This window comes from Salmo salar, chromosome ssa13, assembly GCF_905237065.1.
Source record: "Salmo salar chromosome ssa13, Ssal_v3.1, whole genome shotgun sequence".
Classification (NCBI taxonomy): Eukaryota; Metazoa; Chordata; class Actinopteri; order Salmoniformes; family Salmonidae; genus Salmo; species Salmo salar.
In genome coordinates this window covers 32110004-32130960 of record NC_059454.1, presented here as the reverse complement: position 1 = coordinate 32130960, position 20957 = coordinate 32110004, and the positions used below count along the sequence as shown (strand labels likewise).

Sequence of the window (20957 nt, the reverse complement as noted above, 5' to 3'; positions counted from 1 at the left end):
TTTGACATTATTGGGTATTGTGTGTAGGCCAGTGACACAAAATCTCAAATTAATCAATTTTAAATTCAGGCTGTAACACAACAAAATGTGAAAAAAGTCAAGGGGTGTGAATACATTCTGAAGGCACTGTATATGGCCATGTTGTCAGTCTAGAAAAGGAGTTGGCACACATGCCTCATTGAACATGATTTAGGCTAGTTTAACATGCAAAGTTTATGTGCTTAATTGTCCACAACATCCCATATCGACTGTGTTGTTTTTGATGTGTCCATCAGGTTTTGGGTTCCTGACCCGGCAGCTGATGGGTCTGGCTGGAGGCCGGGTGATCATGGCCCTGGAGGGAGGTCACGACCTCACGGCCATCTGCGACGCCTCCGAGGCCTGCGTCAGCGCTCTCCTGGGCATTGAGGTGAGAGACTGGTTTAAGGTGCATTAAAGCAGTTTATGAACTACTTTTAAACCCCTTCATAAATCATGTTAAGTATACCACAAAGGAATGTGAAGTCTATAGCCTCATAAGGAATATTCAATCATATATAGTGCATTCGGAAAGTAATCAGACCCCTTGACTTTTTCCACATTTTGTTACATTACAGCCTTTTTCCTTATCTATCTACACACAATACCCCATAATGACAAAGCGAAAACAGATTATTAGAAACACCTTATTTAAATAAGTATTCAGACCCTTTGGTAGAGCACGGTGTTTGCAACGCCAGGGTTGTGGGTTCGATTCCCACGGGGGGCCAGTACAAAAAATTTTTTTATGAAATGTATGCATTCACTACTGTAAGTCGCTCTGGATAAGAGCGTCTGCTAAATGACTAAAATGTAAAAAATATTCAAATGTAAAAATGAGACTCAAAAATGAGCTCAGGTGCATCCTGTTTCCATTGATCATCCTTGAGATGTTTCTACAACTTGATTGGAGTCCACCTGTGGTAAAATCAATTAATTGGCACATGACAGCCCGCTTGAAGTTTGCCAAAAGGCACCTAAAGGACTCTGACCATGAGAAACAAGATTTTCTGGTCTGATGATACCTAGATTGAACTCTTTGGCCTGAATGCCAAGCGTCACGTCTGGAGGAAACCTGGCACCATCCCTATGGTGAAGCATGGTGGTTTCAGCATCATGCTGTGGTGATGTTTTTCAGCGCAGGGACTGGGAGACTAGTCAGGATCGAGGGAAAGATGAACAGAGCAAAGCATAGAGAGATCCTTAATGAAAACCTGCTCCAGAGCGCTCAGGACCTCAGACGGGCAAAGTCTGTGAATGTCCTTGACTGGGCCAGCCAGAGCCCAGACGTGAACCCGATCAAATATCTCTGGAGAGACCTGAAAATAGCTGTGCAGCGACGCTCCCCATCCAACCTGACAGAGCTTGAAAGGATCTGCAGAGAAGAATGGGAGAATCTCCCCAAATACAGGTGTGCCAAGCTTGTAGCGTCATACCCAAGAAGACTTGAGGCTGTAATCGCTGCCAAGGGTGCTTCAACAAAGTACTGAGTAAAGAGTCTGAATACTTATGTAAATATATACGTTTCCATTATTTATTTTTGTGCAAAAAAAATTATATTTTTTTGCTTTGTCATTATGGGGTATTGTGTGTAGATTTATGAGGACGAAAAACACTTTAGTACATTTTCGAATTAGGCTGTAACATAACATAATGTGGAAAAAGTCAAGGGGTCTGAATACTTTCCAAATGCACTGTAAATAAGAGGAAAGATGTTGAGGGCTGGAAAGGAGGATGATGTTGATTAGTGGCCTGATGGTTTCCTCTCCCACTGTGTTGTCCATACAGGAGCCTTTGTCAGAGGAGGTGCTGCTGCAGAAGCCCAATGCTAACAGTGTTTGCTCGCTACAGAGAGTCATACAGATACATGGTGGGTAAACAGTCATTCTACTCCTTATGTCTCTTTTTCATACAGTACAGCACTGTCCCTCTTTTCCCTCTGTCTCTCTATTCTATTTTTGTCTATCCCTTTATTCTGGTCTGATCCTAATTATTGTGAAATGCAGACTTCCTGAGTACACACAATGATTTAATACATTAGGCTACAAGGCTATTAATAATATTCATCTTTCACCATATGGGCCCATACAGTATGAGGGACTAGCTTTTATACCATTTGGACGATTAGACCTTCTGACTGCAGCCAAAGTGCTCACTGCTCATTCAAGTGTGTGTGCTTACTGGCTCTGGTTTAGGCAAAAAAACACACAGAATAAACACACATAATGTAGGGCAGAGTGGGGTGTTTGTTTTACATTCATGTTTTACATTCAGCTTCACTCCGTCAAGGGAAATATAGTATTCTTTTAACAAAGATATCTACATATATTTCAGGATGTTGTGTATACAGTTGCTTGCGAAAATATTCGCCCCCCTTGGCATTTTTCCTATTTTGTGTTGCCTTTTAACCTGGAATTAAAATAGATTTTGGGGGGGTTGAATCATTTGATTTACACAACATGCATACCACTTAGAAAATGCAAAATGCAAAACCACCATGCTTCACTGTGGGGATGGTGTTCTCGGGGTGATGCGAAATCTTGGGTTTGCGCCAGACATAGCGTTTTCCTTGATGGCCAAAAAGCTCAATTTTAGTCTCATCTGACCAGAGTACCTTCTTCCATATGTTTGGGGAGTCTCCCACATGCCTTTTGGCGAACACCAAATATGTTTGCTTATTCTTTTCTTTAAGCAATGGATTTTTTCTGGCCACGCTTCCGTAAAGTCCAGCTCTGTGGAGTGTACTGCTTAAAGTGGTCCTATGGACAGATACTCCAATCTCCGCTGTGGAGCTTTGCAGCTCCTTCAGGGTTATCTTTTGTCTCTTTGTTGCCTCTCTGATTAATGCCCTCCTTGCCTGGTCCGTGGGTTTTGGTGGGCAGCCCTCTCTTGGCAGGTTTGTTGTGGTGCCATATTCTTTCCATTTTTTAATAATGGATTTAATGGTGCTCCGTTGGATGTTCAAAGTTCGGATATTTTTTTATAACCCAACCCTGATCTGTACTTCTCCACAACTTTGTTCCTGACCTGTTTGGAGAGCTCCTTGGTCTTCATGGTGCTGCTTCCTTGGTGGTGCCCCTTGCTTAGTGGTGTTGCAGACTCTGGGGCCTTTCAGACCAGGTCTATATATACTGAGATCATGTGACAGATCATGTGACACTTAGATTGCACACAGGTTGACTTTATTTAACTAATTATGTGACTTCTGAAGGTAATTGGTTGCACCATATCTTATTTAGGGGCTTCATAGGGGGTGAATACATATGCACGCACCACTTTTCCTGTTTTCTTTTATTTAACTTTTTTTTAAACAAGTAATTTTTTTTCGTTTCTCTTCACCAATTTGGACTATTTTGTGTATGTCCATTACATGAAATCCAAGTAAAAATCCATTTAAATGTCATGTTGTAATGCAACAAAATAGGAGAAACGCCAAGGGGGATGAATACTTTTGCAAGGCACTGTACACGGAAATAATCGGAATATATGTAAAAAAAGAAATAAAAAAACCCCACTGTAATTTGCTCAACTTACTCCAATGGCAATTGGCTCAATTACCCCACTCTCTCCTACTGTATAGCCCAAAAGATTCTCTGTCTGTTTTTCAGGTCAGTATTGGCAGTCCCTAAAGACGTTCAGTAGCTCCGTGGGCCTGTCCTTCGTGGGTGCTCAGAGAAGAGACTGTGAGGAGACTGATGCTGTCAATGCTCTGGCCTCTCTCTCTGTGGGGGTCCTGACCAGCAAGAGGTACGACAGGGGCACATGTACACAAACACTCCTAAACACTCTCAAACACTCCTAAACACTCCTAAACACTCTCAAACACTCTCAAACACTCTCAAACACTCTCAAACACTCCTAAACACTCCTAAACACTCCTAAACACTCCTAAACACTCTCAAACACTCTCAAACACTCTCAAACACTCCTAAACACTCTCAAACACTTCTAAACACTCTCACAGTAAAGGGCAGGCTCCCCTGTACAGTACTGTACAAATATGATGCATGATGCTTTTCCTAACCATCTTCTCTATGTGTTTGCCCCCCAGCCTCCCCGACGAGCCTATGGAGCACGACGACGATTCCATGTAAAAGATGCTGACTTTTGACCTCAGAGACCTCCTCCAGGACGTCCCAATAGCCTTGGAGATCCTGCGCTGTCACACGACGAAGGGGAGGAGTGTAGATTATGGAACTCTGCCTTAACCAATGAGACCTTAAAGCCACACAGTGCCTCAAAGACCACTGTCCATTCTCCTCAGACTGTATGCAGCGCAACTTAACACAGCGAAGAGTGAACTCAACACAGGGGAACTAATGTAGCCTGCTAAGCCACACCAAAGCCCTGTCAGTGTATATGTGAGATAAAAGATGTTCTCTCAAACAACTGATTATTTTACTCTGTCCGTGGTCTAGCCCTAGCAAGACAGAGTCATTTATATTGTGTGTATCCAGAAGGATACGTCCATACCAGCCCTGTGCCGTCATATTGACCACTCTTTGGCCTTTAAAACAAGTACAGACATAAAGGACTTGTGGAGGCACTTACAGTAAGGAAATACTTCCCAGCCATTGTCTTGTTTCCCCAGTGTCTGTGAATAATACAGGCCATAGAGACTAAAAGAAGATGTGCCCTTGAAGGAGGGATTACTTAGCACCAGGTCTGTGGGTGTCTGTTGTTGTGTCAGTGAGCAGAGCAGACCCCAGTCTGTCTGAGGAAGGCCCTGGACAGACAGAGGGAGAGAGAGAGAGAGAGCCTGGAGGGGACCGGCCAGCACCTGGCAACTGTTGAATGGCTCAGTCGGTCCTCGATGATGTCATTAATAGTTTAACCACTAAAAAAATACAAAAAAATAAGAAGAAAATGAAGATTTGGATGACTGTGGTCTTATCTGTTGTTTTTGTTTTTGCACTGTGCATTCCGTAATGTGAACCGTTGAAAATTCCAAACCTCGGGGAAACTAAAGTTCGAGATTATTTAATGATCTGTTCAACTTTGAAGATTGGAAGATATTGTTGTCCTCTAAAATCCACTCACATTCTAAAAAGAAGACTTATGCATTCTACATTTCTACCGGCATGTATACACAATGAGTATTTATAGAAAGTGCATTTACGAAAAAATCCTGTTTGGCCAGATTGTATTACAAATACTTTCCACTGCTGTTCATAGACAAGTGTCTTTATATATTGTTGGCAGGGACACACACAAACACACACACTCAGAAAGGCATTGTAGACATGCACGCTATTTCCCTTTATGTCTCACCACTGACATGATGAGGACCAAAATTATACCTCCTGTCTCGAGGATATATAGTATACAAACTGGATGAACTGAAACAATTAAACCAATGAATCTTACGAAGAGCTGAAGACCTACCACTGTTTGGAAGGAAATACTAGTTCTATGTTCATTCCTATGCCATTGTATTGTTTATGATGCTAGTCAAAGGCTCTAATGCACTTCATGGAGATCTCCCAAAGAAACCGGTCTTCAATATGGCTGCAGTGGGACTGTATTACTGCAGATGGACCAGTGTGGTTACGGTGTTACTGTACGTTAATGTTTGTTTTTGCAGGACCAGAATTTTGACCTGTGGATAGACATTTATTGTGTACATTCATTTGACAGTTCAGTTCCCTTGATATTATCCAAGGACAGTAATATCAAGCGGAGTTGAATACAGTTAAACTGAGTGTATTATTTTATGTGAAAACCTTCTTTATAGTGTTGCTCTGTTTGTTTCGTGGACCAACCAAAATACTATTACTGTTAGCACTATGGAGGTCAGTGGTGGTCGGTGCCATTTAAGATGAGGGAGGACGATTTCTTTTTTTTATGAGCTTGGCCTTATTCTATTACAGCATATTAGATGGCTGTCATTCATATTCCATTCACCCAGTTCACTGTAACAGTGATAGGTTTAGGCTACTTCATGATACTCAAATATTACCTAAACCCATCATGTTGCTACAACCTAGCCTATGAATGAAAGTTTACAACGTAGATGCACACAGGTCAAGAGAAACATTTGAGGTGACAGACCGTGACACATTCAATATCACCTTGTACACTCTTGTCTGCATCTCGCTGATCTAGGGTGTAATCATTAGTCCAACAGTTGCAAACAAGTTTCTATTGGACAAATTCAGGTATGTTTATCTCCATTTCGTTCTGTTTGCTTCCATTTAAGAAATGTTTTACAACAGAATCGGCAGAATGAATACACCCCTAATCACGCGTAAATACAGTTCACTTTCATAGCAGCCACGTTGTATTCCTTCTCGCATCTATGCGCTCTCATTTTTACATGTTTTTTTTCTCCTCCTCTCACCTTTCGCTTGTGGACTTCAATGCACAACACATCAGCTGAATGTGACCAGGCAAAAATAAACTTTCCATGCCAAACCATATCATAACCGCTACACACAGTCTACATCGTTGTCACCATATTAGCTAAAGTAACGTCATAGTCAACATAGCTAATATAACTAATGCGTTAGTAAACCCGCTATGATCATGCAGTAACGTTACAGTGTACAGCCAGTAAGCAGTTTAGCACCTGCACCAGCGGGCCCCGGAGGCAATACATTTGTAAAACCAAAATCTTACCTTGACTTGGAAGAGTTCCAGTGTTTTGTTGGATAGTCATAGCCAGCTAGCTAACATAGCATCCCTCTGTTCGAGAAGAGTATTTAAGCAGGCTAAACTAGCTAGCTGCATAGGCTATCTAAGTAAGTGAAAGTGAAAATGACTCTTTCTTGCTTCTATATTTTGGAAGAAATTACTTTGTTCAAAATTGTTCAACTATTGTCTTTCTCTCTTTGAGTCAACTACTCACCACATGTTATGCACTGCAGTGCTAGCTAGCTCTAGCTTATGCGTTCAGTACTAAATTCATTCTCTGTCTCTGATCCTTTGACTGGGTGGACAACATGTCATTCATGCTGCAAGAGCTCAGATAGGTTGGAGGACAAGTCAATGTACCCAGAGGAGGATGGACCATGGTGCTACACCATGGTGCTACCCTACAGAGTGCTGTTGAGGCTACTGTAGACTTTCATTGCAAAACTGTGTTTTAATTCATTATTTGGTGACGTGAATAGTATAGTTTTATCTAATTCATTCAATTTTATGAAATTCACTGAGGATGGTCCTCCCCTTCCTCCTCTGAGGAGCCTCCACTGATGGAGATGTGGCTTTACTATGATGGTGCATACTTCTCCCTTAGGCCTTGTGTAGGAAGTGTCTCTTGTACTCCAGTTGTATGTATGATACAGTACTTGACATCATGCTGATTATAGATTTTCAGATATACTGTATCTGCACACATCCAAACTGAAACTAGTTTGTTAACATGTCCTGAGGCCTTTTTTGTGTGTTCATGACGTCCAGTGTAGATCGTTTTTGTTGTGAATTGAAATGTGTAGCACATTCCATGGTTCGTTTTCTATATTCATTCTGGGCTTATGTAGTTTGTCTTAATGAACATTTCATCTAGATTGCACTCATTTTTAGAGGTTCTTCAGTGGATGAAAAAAAAACTGCCCACCATCAAATTGAGAAATTGACATTTGTTTTCAGATTCACAATATTATTTTGTATATGACCCCATACTTCTATGGAATGTGGCTAAATGTCTAAATGTATCATAAGCTCTCTAGTAATGTGTATTACTGTGTTTTCTCTGTTGGAAATCGAAGAGGAGAGTGAGAGAGAGCATCCAATTCTGACTAACCACTGCAGAAAGAAAGCATTTACAAGGCATATTTTTTCAGGAACATTCTCTCTGCTGGTGCGCCAATACAGTGGCATGTACGCTGGTGATACACGTCAATCTTGTCTTAACTAAACATTCTTCTCTAACCTTAGCTTCATCCTCTCCCCTAGTTGTCGTTGAGAGAGAGAGATAACGATAACCATGCTAACAAGTCTTATAGTCTTTTCTTACTATACTCTACCAACCACTGTGGATGGCTACAGATGTAGGATTGAAATTTGATCACCCTGTTGCCGGAGAACTTTCCTGAAATGCAGGAAATGTAAACCTTGTAGTGTATTTGGGGTAAAATAAAATAAAAAGTCCACTTTAAAAAAATGTATCAATCTCTACAATACTGTCCATTAATTATAATTCACATAATTCACATTTCCTGTTGCTGCAGGACTACTTTTGTGCTGTAGCAAACTGGTTCAAATAAAAATAAAAATCTGTATATGTGTGTAGGAGGCCATTGGCAGTTTTCAATATTCATTATTGTTTGTACTAACTATTTGTTTTGGGGTGGTTGTTTTCAAGACTCTGGGCAATGTTTGCCCATAAGATCCCCTCAAAGACTTGTATAAAACGAAATATAAGTAACCACCATTATTCATATTCTCGTAGAACAGTGCCTGTGTTCTTTGTCTCGTAGTACACCGGTGGGTATCTGTTGTCTATGAAGTAATGTTAGAGAAAGTGTGTTGAATACTGTACATTACCTTTCCTGTAAAGACTTCCAGGGGCCTATGGGCAACACTCTTATTGTCTTAGTGACAAGTGGGCCGCTCCTCTTGATTTCCTTTAAAATTGTCCTTTTTATGCTCTATTTCTTAAAGTCACTGTAAATAGATACTCAATACCAAAATACATCACGCATGTGCCTTGAGTCAAGTATTGGTAGCCTTCACTAACTGGAGTTAAGAATAACAGAGTCTTTTTTTCATACTTTTTATTTACCTTGTGTTAATTTTTTTCCTACATATTTCCTATGTATGTATAGAAAGAATGTCTATTTTGTACTGTTTTTCTCTTCATTAAATTTTTTTTATTGTCATTTTTGTGTGTACAGAATTGTAGGTGTGACAACATGTTGGATATACGGTGTACTTTCCTGGTCCACTAATACATGTATCCACATGTGCTTCTGTGGTTGGGCATATCATAGGATTTCTTTCCAACCAGACAACCAATAAATATTTTAGAGGCCTTATTTTCCCCAAAAGAACAACAGCTTTATGGGCAATTATACCCTGGTCTGCCTGAGCAGACACTTGGGCCTCATTAAGGAAGTCTGTGCTATACTAATTTATGCTGACAGGGTAACACGTAGATAACCTGGTAACCCAGGTTCTTTCACACACAAACTCAAAGAAGGATAATCGCTGTATTTCCTATGTATTTGGCGTTTAGAAATGTTATTGTGTCATCATCCATCTCCAAATGTTTGGTCATACATTTTGGATGCTGATGGTGGACTTGTCCATTTTGGTGTAGTCGCAGTACAGGGTGTATGCTTTAAGGTGAGATTGGCAATAAGATGGGGCTGAGAAAGGTGCTTCAAAGATGCTCAAGTACTCATTCTATTATCTTACACCAACTGATTCCCTTTTAATGAGGAATTGTGTTTTGGTTTACAAACAGTTCTGTACTACATGTAGTTACACTACAATAGGAATATTCCCATTAATATCTGCAACTTACATTTGTTTACCAAATTGTTTCCAAGTCACAAGTTGCAATTTCCAGGTCCTAAAAAGCTATAGTTGTCCCTCTTCTAGACCTGCTAGTAGCTCTGAATCATTGTCCCATAGATTCTGTGTGGGCTCGAGGAAGCTGAGTCTCTCTACAGTACCTCTCCAGAGTGAGGGCAGGCTCATATCTTTGATTTAGTTGGTCCAGAGATGTAGGTCCAAATCAGTAAACAAAGGGATTGCAGACCAACAGGTGGAGGCTTCTCAGACGCCTTGGTACGGTGCTGGGGAGACAGACACAAGATTCTGTAAGTGCTACGTGCTTCAAACATTCTGTAAGTGTTACGTAATGAAAAATATGCCATTTCCTTTTGTGTTGAAGAAAGCACAAATGATTAGTCCATGACGCCTAACAAAATCCCTCTGCACTCTCTAACAGTTAAACTGGTTCAACTCCCAGGGGAAAAAGTAATGGGAATAAAAACTCCCTTTAGTATTGAGCTGTTTATGTCCATTTTCCCTGCCCCTGTTTTGTTTGGAGGTTAGGGCTGGGTGTTTTGTTGACCATGTCCTAGTAAAATGTGGTATTTCTATTAAATGTAACTGGATAATATCAATAAACATGCACATAAAAGACAAAAGTAACCTCAAATATAAGTATAAACTTAGAACAGTTGGTCAATCTAAAGCCAAAGTGTGTGGCAATAAGTTTAGCGATGAGACCAACGCAGGCTAAAACACCAATGTGTATTTGATCTCCTTAATTAATAAGGAAGCAATCTGACAGCGGTGCAACAACTGGTGAGCTGTAGCGGCCATCTTGAAAGACACGGATAAACATCGATGCCTAAAAAAAATTGTATTTATGTGGCATATACACACACACATACCAAGGCAACCATACGGAATAGCAGGGAGAACATGTGCATACTGTATTCACATGTATATGAATACAAAAATGAACAGAAAAGGCTAAGCAGACGAACTGGAGAATACTACAGGACCCTAACGAGAAAGGAGCAAAGAATGTCTTCAGAGTCCGCTTGAAGACTGAACCATAACAAAGGCCATCCCAACAAACACTGTCTGAGAATGCATTTCTCACATCTAGCTGCCTATACAGGCCACTTTCATTTCACATGGTATTAAGTAAGAGATTAAAGGGTATGTAGCTTTCATTCACCTCAAACACAATTTCTAGAGGACAGTATTATTTGTGAATGTCACAGAAAATAACTTGTCAACGTGGACTAGGTTGTATGAACACACTGTGCTGAATGTACTATGAAAAATACTTCCCTCAGAAGCATGGTAGTGGTACATCTTGTGGACAGTTTAATGATACGTTCTGAGGGTTTTCCTGCATTGGGAATGAAGTGGGTAAAGCAGTGGTTTCACATGGCAAAGGCCAAATGTGTGGCTACTGGTGGAGGGAGGCACAGCCACTGATGAGGCGTCTGACAGCCGTCTTTAACATGGATCGCTGGAACTGAACCAATCAATGACACCACTTTCATCAAACTCCGTGGTTTGTGGGAGTGCAGTAGGCAGCCATCACTTCTCCTTTGAAAGCTAACTGCTGCATGGTTTCTCTCAACCAGTTTGTTTTTGTTCAGCCTTGTCAAGAACTATCTCATTTTTGTGCAACGTAGCAAGTTTAAGCCAAAATGAAAGGAAAGTATTTCAAAGGAAAGTTTTTGCACCTAAATAAATAAATGGAATTGTTCTTTTATTGGAAAGTGAAACTTGTGTTACTTTTTCCACAATCATTTGGCTTCTAAGGTTGATTATTATGAATAGGTCAGTGTCTAAGAAATGTATGAGACTATGGGATACAATGAGTTATGTATGAGACAATGGGATACAATGAGTTATGTATGAGACTATGGGATACAATGAGTTATGTATGAGACTATGGGATACAATGTGTTATGTATGAGACTATGGGATACAATGAGTTATGTATGAGACTATGGTACACAATGAGTTATGTATGAGACTATGGGATACAATGAGTTATGTATGAGACTATGGGACACAATGAGTTATGTATGAGACTATGGGACACAATGAGTTATGTATGAGACTATGGGATAATAACAACATCAAGTCTATGAAGAAGTTGCATATGATTATGTTCATGATTTCTGATCTAAATTCAATTTGTATGTGTATAGATAATAAAAAGAAGATACCTACTGTATGGAGCGATTTGTCAGAGTTCAACGTTATTTGTTACAAAATGTATGAAATAACAGCTCTACTTCCTCCTATTAGGTCCATAGTCCAGCTGATAATCATGGGATACAACAAGCTACTATTTTATATACATGTTCAATATAAACTGATCTTGTAGAATAGTTACTGTATACCTTGAATGTAAAAAGAGAATTGTGGTAACCTAAGATGCGCTGTCCTATGATCCTCCCTTGTGATTCACTTACTTGGTAATAGTTACTGGGTTTCATTCTGACAAATGTCCAGCATGGCATTCAATACTCTAATAAAACACCAGGTGTTGCCCTATGTTTATATCTGAATCACCTTCAGCAGATCTGTTCAATTATTACTTCCTTGCATGCAGTATAAAACAGTGAGATTTTGCTTTGGAAAGATAATATTGAGTATGTACTGTATGGTTTGTATCTCGGCAGTCGGAGTGCATACCTGGTGTAGAATGATAAGAGGAGTTAGATGATGTGAGGATGAGGGTCAGAGAGCAGGGGTCAGAGGTCATGGGAGATTGGCTGGGGGAGGGGATGTTAGAGAGGTAGGTGACAGGGCTAGTGGGTAGCAGACATGGACCAGGCCCCCTCCATCCTCCACACTGAGAATGCATAGCTGAGTCTCTCGTGGGCTAGGTAGTTACAGCTGGCCAGCTTGGCATCCATCTCGTCGCTCTGCAGGACCTGGTAGAGGAAGTCAATGTAACGCGAGGCCAGCTTTAGGATCTGGATCTTGCTCAGCTTGTCCGAGGGGAGCGTGGGGATGATCTTACGCAGCGAGGCAAAAGCGTCGTTCAGGGACTGCGTCCGTTGGCGCTCCCGTACATTGGCGATCACCCGTTGGTGCTGAGGGTCCTCCAGGGGCTGGCCTGGGATGGGGAGAGGAGACAGGGAGGGCTGGGGACTCTTCTTAGGCCTCTTGGGTCCTGATGGGATCAAACTGGGAGGCCCTCCTGTTGTTGACTTGTTGTCCTCTGTTGGCGATAAAATGTTGTCTTTCCTGGTGACACTCTTGCGCCCGCCGGCCCCTGGTGTTACCACCACCACAGGGTATTTGATTGGAGCACAGTCTGGCTCCTCCTCACTGGACACCACCCCTCCCTCAGGGTATTCACCACAGCTTGACGGATCCTCTCTCATGGCAGTCTATCTACCTAACCCTGTTTCTACAGCTACACTGTTTCTATCCCACTCCTCTGTTCTCTCCTTAAGGCCCTCTAATGTGCTATGCCCCCTTTAGTTTCTTTCTTTTCTGGCAAGCCTGTATATAGAAATACCCGAAGTGATCTTGCAGGGCTGCTAGGTAGAGAAAGCGAATGGAAAATTAATAAATTCTCAGTATTGGAAATCCATATGTTGCCTACACCTAGACATTACAACAATCTAACACTACAATCTGCTCGCTACATTCAGAACAGCAGTTGCATCTAGTATCCTAGATCAATGTAAGACAGCAGCCAACCTGCATCTGGCTTTTTAAAGAAGAAAGAGGATGGAACTTGTAAGTTCCCACCCATCTGTTCCACAGATTGGCTCAGCTGGGTTCTAAGGCACAGCCAGGCCAAGCATAACAGGAAGAGAATGCGTTTGGTGATTGGTAAGGGTAAAGGGATGAGGCGGAGACAAAGGCACGTGGGTTGACCAATCAGATGGGGATATTCTGGCGTTTTTTTTCCTCGTAGAAGTTGTCCAAGTTTATAGGTTCCAGATTTCTTTCAAAACAAGTCGTTCCCCTCCCCCACACCGTTTTCCCTTCTAAAGTCTCCACAACTCAACACCATCATCAATTCTTTTGGATTTTGGAACGTAGGAAATACTTGAAAGTCAAAAGAGAGAGGCTTCAAAAGTGCTTCCCTTTACCGTTTGAAATCAAGACAATATTCTGCTTACATGATATACTATAACTCCTCATCAGTGTGCCCAGTTTTCTTCGAATAATTAAAGACTCTGCAGTTTCAGTAGTTTTAGGTGGATAGATACTATGGTACTAGGTTATTGTTATCTTTCATCTGTAGCCTACATAACCAAATCATCTGCCCATACCCTGGATGAAATATACAACAAATGCACAGTTTCACTGGATTCAGTTCCACAGTTTCATTCGTTTCGTAAATCAGAACAAGCATCAGAGACAGTGTTTTCAGATTGGTTTTATTTTACTGGAGTCTTGGCGCAGTGTTCTGAGCAGTAGGCTAAAGGGGAAACTGGCATACCAGAGTAGCAGTGAAGTCTAATAGCAAAATTAGCTCAAGCAAAGGATAGAATGAGAGGTTCTGAATCCAAGGCGTGCCTCTGGGAACCTTTGTTTCATCCACTGTGCCAGAACAAGAACACAGCCTTCAGTTCTACCACCATCAGTAGGTTCTCAAATATGGCAGACATCCACAACAAAGAACAAAATCTATTGTTTGACTTTCAGAGATTAGATTCGAACATGCATCAGTCCAAAACAGTTCAATGAACGCCCTCCAACTTAAAAGTGCACTTAATATACATCAGGAATATTGAATTGTGTCGCACTACAGATGCAATGTTTGGACATTAAATCAATTGAATGCATTTAGTATGAGGTTTGGGTTGTTCTCTGAAGAAATGTGGAATTCTGCAGAAAGAGACTTCTTGTCAAGGTACTTACAATAAACAAACAAAAGTCACTTACTACTGTCTTACCTATAAATATATCATTAACATGTCAGACTTCCACTGTCCAGCCCAGATGGGCGGTAAAGGCTGTGGATTTTAAATAATTCCATTGGTGTCGTCAGGAAATTGACCTCCTGAATGTATACCCAACACTGGTCAATGTATAAGCCTAGTATAACAAACAACATTACCTTCAAAGGGTGTAGATGCACAGCATCTGGACAATTGGGTGCGTTGTTAGGAGGCAGAATGCATTCATTATGTTGTGTATAACATTCAGGAATGTAAAGGTCAATTTTAAATATAGCTCTTTAAACAAATCAGCTTGTGTGTCCTTTCCGGAGTCATCACGACGCCTGTGAATGATCAAACTATTTATAAATTACAATCCCATTGAACACCCTCACCGTAAAAATAAATATCTCAGAGCTAATGGAATAATGGAAAATTGATATCAGGGTTGATATAAACACACATATACACAGCACATTTCTAGAGAGGGGCCAAGCATGCTCACAATGGCCTGTGTTGTATGGAAGCCCCCCCCCCCCCCCCCTCCCCCCGGAGATAGCCGACGTCTGGAAAAGGGAAGAAATCTCTGCCTTCTTCTGTTTGAACTGCACGCTCAAACGAGGACTTAGCCTAAATATTTCCACTGAGAGAGACGGCAAAATATATTATCCCATGATGAGGTTATATACACACCCTCGCACATATGCACACGCACACATATATGCCCTTACACACACACACGCACACACGACACACACACACACACACACATGCACCACATGCATAGACAGACATGCATATATACACCAACATCCCAGTAACACAAACATTACTTCATCATTTGATATATAGATGTGATGACAGGGCATGACTATACCTGATACCTTTATTCAATCAGAGCAACAGTGAATCATCTTCAGTTCAGATATAAAAGGAGAGGTGTTTAAGAACAGGCAGATATCGTCCTCTCGCGTGTCACTATGTCATTGTCTCTGTAACATGGAGGAATGCCTGACAGGAAAAACAAGAAGGACCCACGCTCAGAGAAGGAAAAAGGGAACGAATGAAGGAGAGAGGCAGGGAGAGAAAAGTCTCTCCAAACAGAACCAGATGGAGTGTGGGGCGCTCTTTGATCTCTACTCTGCCTGATTGATGTTGCACATTTCATTTCCTCGTCAGGGATGTGACATAATGTTTCGGCCACTATTTTCTCTTTTTTACTCTCTCTCTCTCTTTTCTTTGCAGTGGTCAACACACCAAACAATGAAAAGACATCAAAACTGTGACCATCAAAACCAAAAATGCTGGAAAAGACAACTTGACTGGAAATAGTTCTGAACCCACCAGTTGTGCTAAATCTACTTAGAAATGGACTGAAGCGGCTCACAGCTAGCGTATCAGAGTAGGACACCGTGAAACTGTTGTGTGTGAGGGAACATGTCTATATCATAGCATGGCTGACATCCACAGGAATGTCTAATACTTTAGCTGTGACCTCAGTCTACATCTAATTCAACAAAAGAAATGAGCTGTCATAAAGCAGAGATCTCCAAAGTGTAACCCACTAAGATGTAATGATGACTGCAAACACACTGCTTTGATATCTCAATTCCTGAGAACTCATTTTGCAGTCAGATTCCCTATTTAATATATATTGTGGAAGGTGGTGAGTAAGATATGACTCAACATAGGGAGATTTCAATTATTCTTGCAATATTTTGCGTGTGAAACGTTGGCAGCCTTGAAGCAAAACTCTATTGCACGTTCAATTATTGTTTGTTTTCCACATGCCAGATACTTTTAAATAACACTCGAACCAATCCCAAACAATAGAAGCTAACAAAGTGATGAATTGCACAAATTCCAACAGGGACACTATGCCCTCCCTCCTGTCACACAGGCACTGTTCACCCCACTGCCCAAAGCTGTGGGACACCCCCACATCTGGCCTCCATTTCCTCCAGTAAAGAGACACTTCCTGTGGGCAGGCTTTGAGGGGGAAGGGGGCTGCACGTCTAAAGTTTGGGTATGCTGAGCGGGTGCAGCAGGGGTAGAGGTGATATAGATTTGGACACAGGTCAGGGTCAGAGGGGTATCCACTAATGTTATGGTTAGAGCAGGAATGGGCATGGCTTGGATAACAGACAGTTGCAGTAAATAAGCTATATTGTCTGTGTTTCTGAACTACTGAAATCTCATTGTCTCCTTAACATATCTAAAAGTTTGGCTGCTTTCTCGTGATACCTTAGGAAATGTAGATAGATGTTTGATAGAAATAGGCCTAAAAGGTAGTACTGTGTTAAGTAAACTACTGTATAGAAAACAGTATGTACAGTATCAGTATGTACAGGTAGTAGGAATAAAAGTGGTGTGTTCTTTATAATTGACGTTGCTTGAATAGCTGTGGGATATGTTCCACATTTGAGGAACTTGAAGTTGGCTTTTGTAAAATCCCTTTTAATGTTAGAAATAACATCTGTTACTTTACTGTTCCAAGATGGGGGCTTTAGAATCCACTTTTAGGGATAAAGTTTATAAACCCCAAAAATATGCAGGCATTACTGATTCTTTCCAAGGATTTCCGACAAATTTCTCTCTCTCTCTCTCTCTCTCTCTCTCTCTCTCTCTCTCTCTCTCTCTCTTTCTCTCATTTTGGAGAAAAGGGTGCAATGAAATGAATAAAGAAAGTGGTGCCACTTCAAAGCCCAGCTTATTACCAGGAGTTTGGTACCTGTGGTGCCACTTCAAAGCCCGGCTTATTACCAGGAGTTTGGTACCTGTGGTGCCACTTCAAAGCCCGGCTTATTACCAGGAGTTTGGTACCTGTGGTGCCACTTCAAAGCCCGGCTTATTACCAGGAGTTTGGTACCTGTGGTGCCACTTCAAAGCCCGGCTTATTACCAGGAGTTTGGTACCTGTGGTGCCACTTCAAAGCCCGGCTTATTACCAGGAGTTTGGTACCTGTGGTGCCACTTCAAAGCCCGGCTTATTACCAGGAGTTTGGTACCTGTGGTGCCACTTCAAAGCCCGGCTTATTACCAGGAGTTTGGTACCTGTGGTGCCACTTCAAATCCCAGGTTATTACCAGGAGTTTGGTACCTGTGGTGCCACTTCAAAGCCCGGCTTATTACCAGGAGTTTGGTACCTGTGGTGCCACTTCAAAGCCCAGCTTATTACCAGGAGTTTGGTACCTGTGGTGCCACTTCAAAGCCTGGCTTATTACCAGGAGTTTGGTACCTGTGGTGCCACTTCAAAGCCCAGCTTATTACCAGGAGTTTGGTCCAGACATCCAGCAGAGGACGCCAAAGTCCCTCTAACAGTGGATAAGTAGTGGATGGGTGGATGGATAGTGGCCTGGAATGTATTTTTTATTCTCTCCCTGACATACTGTCAACATTCAAGATTCAATGCATGAAAACTAGTCTGTTTATTGTTTACTTTTGTTATTTTGTGCAGAAACATGCACAATTCCATGATATGAATATACTAAAAAAGATAGGCCTAATGTTTAATTTGTTTCATCAGTCTGTTTGTTGTTTGTTATCTAGGCCATATGTTTTTTGTAATGATGTATGTCATTTTTCATGACCACCAGGAGGGCCACCAGGAGGGCCAACTGACAAGCCCCTGTATGTCATGTGTATATGACAAATAAACAAACTTGAACTTGCTGGGCTTTTTGACCTTTTTTTCCTTCCCCTGTTTAGTCTTAAACCCTGCACTGAATTTTCTGTTAGCTTATTTTTAGCGTGCTAAATAAATAAACAAAAAATAGAGACCTCTTCTTATCGACCTCAATTAAACCTTGTAACTTCTGTACAAACATAAAACAAAACACCCATTTTTCCAAGAGCTGGGAGACATTTAGAGTGAGGTGTTTACAGTAAACACAGTATGATGGGACACGTGTTTACACAGTATGTACAATACTGACTTGCCCCATCTCACCTTGCAGTTTCCTCAATGTGACAGAGCGGTTTCAATCATTGTGACTGAGTTATATTTTTTTTAAGACTTTTGGTTAACATATTTTAATAACGATGTGTACAGGCAGCTTACTGTCAAGGACTGCCCCTATGGCAGAAATCTTGGGGACAATCACCTCTCGGAATGTTGCTCAGCACACATTTCAACTTTGCTTTGCCAGCAAATGTCAAATGTTACTTCCTTGACTTGCTCTCATTCCCTCTGTCTCTTCAGTGTGTTGTGAGTCCAGTGTGGAGAATTAAACTGAATAAGGAAGGACCATGTCTCTGTCTAAACCAAAGGAGCTGTTAGAACATGAGCTCAGCTGCCCTATCTGCCTGCAGCTCTACACGGATCCCGTGTATCTGCCCTGTGGCCATAACTACTGCTTGGCCTGCATTCAGAAGGCTACAGATGTCAGCGGTGGAGAGAAGAGCTCGCCTCAATGCCCTGAGTGCAGAGAAGAGTACGGCGGTACAGAGACCCTGCAAAGGAACTTCAAGCTCTGCGGCATCATAGAAGGCTACAGGGCCGTTGCGCCAGCGGACCACCTGAAGAGAGAGCCGCTGAAGGTGCGCTGTGACCACTGCCTGGACATAGAGACACTGGCCATTAAGACCTGCCTAAAGTGTGAGGCGTCCCTGTGTGCCAGGCACCTGCAGCACCACTCTGAGAGGGAGTCCTTCAGGAGCCATGACTTGGTAGAGCCCCAGACTCAGCTGGGCCAGAGAGGTTGTGCCATCCACGGACGCCTGCTGGAGTACTACTGCGCCAGCGACATGACCTCTCTCTGCGCCAACTGCTTCATTGAGGGCACCCACCAGAATCATGATGTCCTGGCGTTCGAGGCAGCCGAGGAGGAAATGAGGCGGGTCCTGGAGATTCAGAGCAAGGCGGTGGCCACCAGGCTGCAGCTGACCGAGACCCTGCTACAGAGGGCTGCTGAGGACCAGAGCACCTCTGAGGCTGTGGGAGACAAGCTGCTGTCCAAGTCTGTGGCTTTGATGGACAGCATGGCCGGCCTGGTGAGCAGGTACAAGGACAGGATGAGCCTGCTGCTGGAAAAGGAGAGAAGCCATCGTAGGGAGAGCTGGCAGAATGGCCTCGGGCTTCTAGAAGAACAGCAGCAGCAGCTGATGGAGGCCCACCAGCGCACCACTGAGGTCCTCACAGAGACAGAGAAGTGTCTGTTCATCAACAGGTTCCTGCTAATTGAGCCCCAGCTCAGGGAGGTCGTGACGGGCACCGTGGCCAGAGTGCCCAGCAAGGTCCCTCTGAACCCCAAGCGGCTCCAGGCCAGCCTGAGGATGGAGGACTTCAGGGCAGAGATGGCTCGGCTCCTCCAGTCTCTCCACGTCCTGTTAAACCCTCTGGAGCTGACCTTTAACCTCAGCACGGCCCACACCAGCCTGCTGCTCTCCAACGACCTGCGGACAGTCAAGTACAGCGGTACCAAGCAGGCCTACGCTGATAACCCAGAGAGGTTCAGTACTGCGCCCCAGGTCCTGTGCTCCCAGAGCATCACCAGCGGGGAGCACATCTGGGTGGTGGAGATGGGCGACCAGAGCATGTGGTCAGTGGGCTTGTGCTACAAGAGCATGCCCAGGAGGGGTGACCACAGCCGGCTGGGGCATAACCAGGTCTCCTGGCGTTTGCAGTGGAAGAACAAGAAGCTGACGGCATGCCATGCCTCCTCAAACGTGGCGCTGGCGGAGATGGCCAATCAGCCGCTGAGGGTGGAGGTGGCTCTGGACTATGAGGGGGGAACACTGATCTTCCACAGCACCAAGGACTGTCGGGAACATCTGCACACGTTCAGAGCTGTGTTCAGAGAGCCTGTGTACCCTGCGTTCAGCATCCACTCCACCAGAGCACAGTCCTGGATCACGCTACAGAGTGGAGTGTAACCCTCCCTCAGCCTCCCCCTTAGTATGTCCACCTGGGCTTGAAATGCCTTTGCTACTGACTAACCAAAGAAATACCTTATTTGTTATTATGATTATTACGGATAAATATATGGGTAAAATAGGTCAATCTAAATCTCTGTTTGAATATATCTATGAATATTCAAAAATGTTGTCCATGCTAGTCCTTTAGTTGCTCCACAGTACATCATTAGACATCGTCAGTATAGATGTATCTTGTTATTCACAATGAAAGGAATGTTCTGATTGAATTTGTTGCATGGGTAAATTTAGTAAATAGCCAGATCTATGTGGTGTTATGTTATTGAGTTTTTTTAGAGCTGATATAGTGCAAAAATAATGTGCCATAGTACATGTGAATATCAGCTACTTTATTTTCAAATTTGACAGTTGTTGACAACATGACAAGAAATGTGTGCGTTGTAATTTTATTAGAAAATCAGTCCACTTTGGAATCATAATGTACAGAATAAACAGTTATACTGCTATTGTGCTTTGCTGAATTTTTGTCTTTGATTCAAGGCTTGTATTGCTAAATCTGATATGCAGTCATTTGTCTGTTGTCAAAATTCCATGTCTTTGCATCCTACATGCACACAAACTTGTGCATTGGTCCAACAACCTACTATCAGGAGCTAATGCTACGAAAGATTTAACCTGTATAAATAAAAATGAGCAACAGGATGTAGGTTCTGTCAGAAGGTGGGTG

At 42.4% G+C, this 20957-nt stretch overlaps 3 protein-coding genes across 9 annotated transcripts in view; 2 read left to right on the top strand and 1 right to left on the bottom strand.

The window, feature by feature from the left end:
* LOC106566895 (histone deacetylase 7) overlaps positions 1 to 8840 on the top strand; it is a 66900-nt gene extending 58060 nt beyond the window's left edge. For all 7 annotated transcript variants that reach the window (XM_014135453.2, XM_014135451.2, XM_014135452.2 and 4 more), the window contains 4 exons: positions 276 to 409; positions 1807 to 1888; positions 3627 to 3765; positions 4070 to 8840. In XM_014135453.2, the coding sequence (XP_013990928.1) occupies positions 276 to 409; positions 1807 to 1888; positions 3627 to 3765; positions 4070 to 4112 (398 nt within the window). In that variant the 3' untranslated portion in view covers positions 4113 to 8840. The remainder of the gene's footprint in view (positions 1 to 275; positions 410 to 1806; positions 1889 to 3626; positions 3766 to 4069) is intronic.
* A 529-nt stretch (positions 8841 to 9369) lies between these two features.
* On the bottom strand, positions 9370 to 13174 carry LOC106566894 (twist-related protein 2). The gene is made up of 2 exons (XM_014135449.2): positions 12145 to 13174; positions 9370 to 9761 (listed from the first exon to the last, which is right to left on the bottom strand). The coding sequence occupies exon 1, from the start codon at positions 12840 to 12842 to the stop codon at positions 12261 to 12263; it is 582 nt and encodes a 193-aa protein (XP_013990924.1). The 5' UTR covers positions 12843 to 13174; the 3' UTR covers positions 9370 to 9761; positions 12145 to 12260.
* A 5330-nt stretch (positions 13175 to 18504) lies between these two features.
* On the top strand, positions 18505 to 20736 carry LOC106566893 (E3 ubiquitin/ISG15 ligase TRIM25). Its single transcript, XM_014135448.2, has one exon. It carries the CDS (start codon positions 18605 to 18607, stop codon positions 20228 to 20230), a length of 1626 nt encoding a protein of 541 aa, XP_013990923.1. The 5' UTR covers positions 18505 to 18604; the 3' UTR covers positions 20231 to 20736.
* Positions 20737 to 20957: the final 221 nt, after the last annotated feature.

Bases quoted from the DNA above. Each gene is read 5' to 3' on its own strand.
- LOC106566894 (XM_014135449.2), bottom strand. From the start codon at position 12,842: ATGAGAGAGGATCCGTCAAGCTGTGGTGAATACCCTGAGGGAGGGGTG.
- LOC106566893 (XM_014135448.2), top strand. From the start codon at position 18,605: ATGTCTCTGTCTAAACCAAAGGAGCTGTTAGAACATGAGCTCAGCTGC.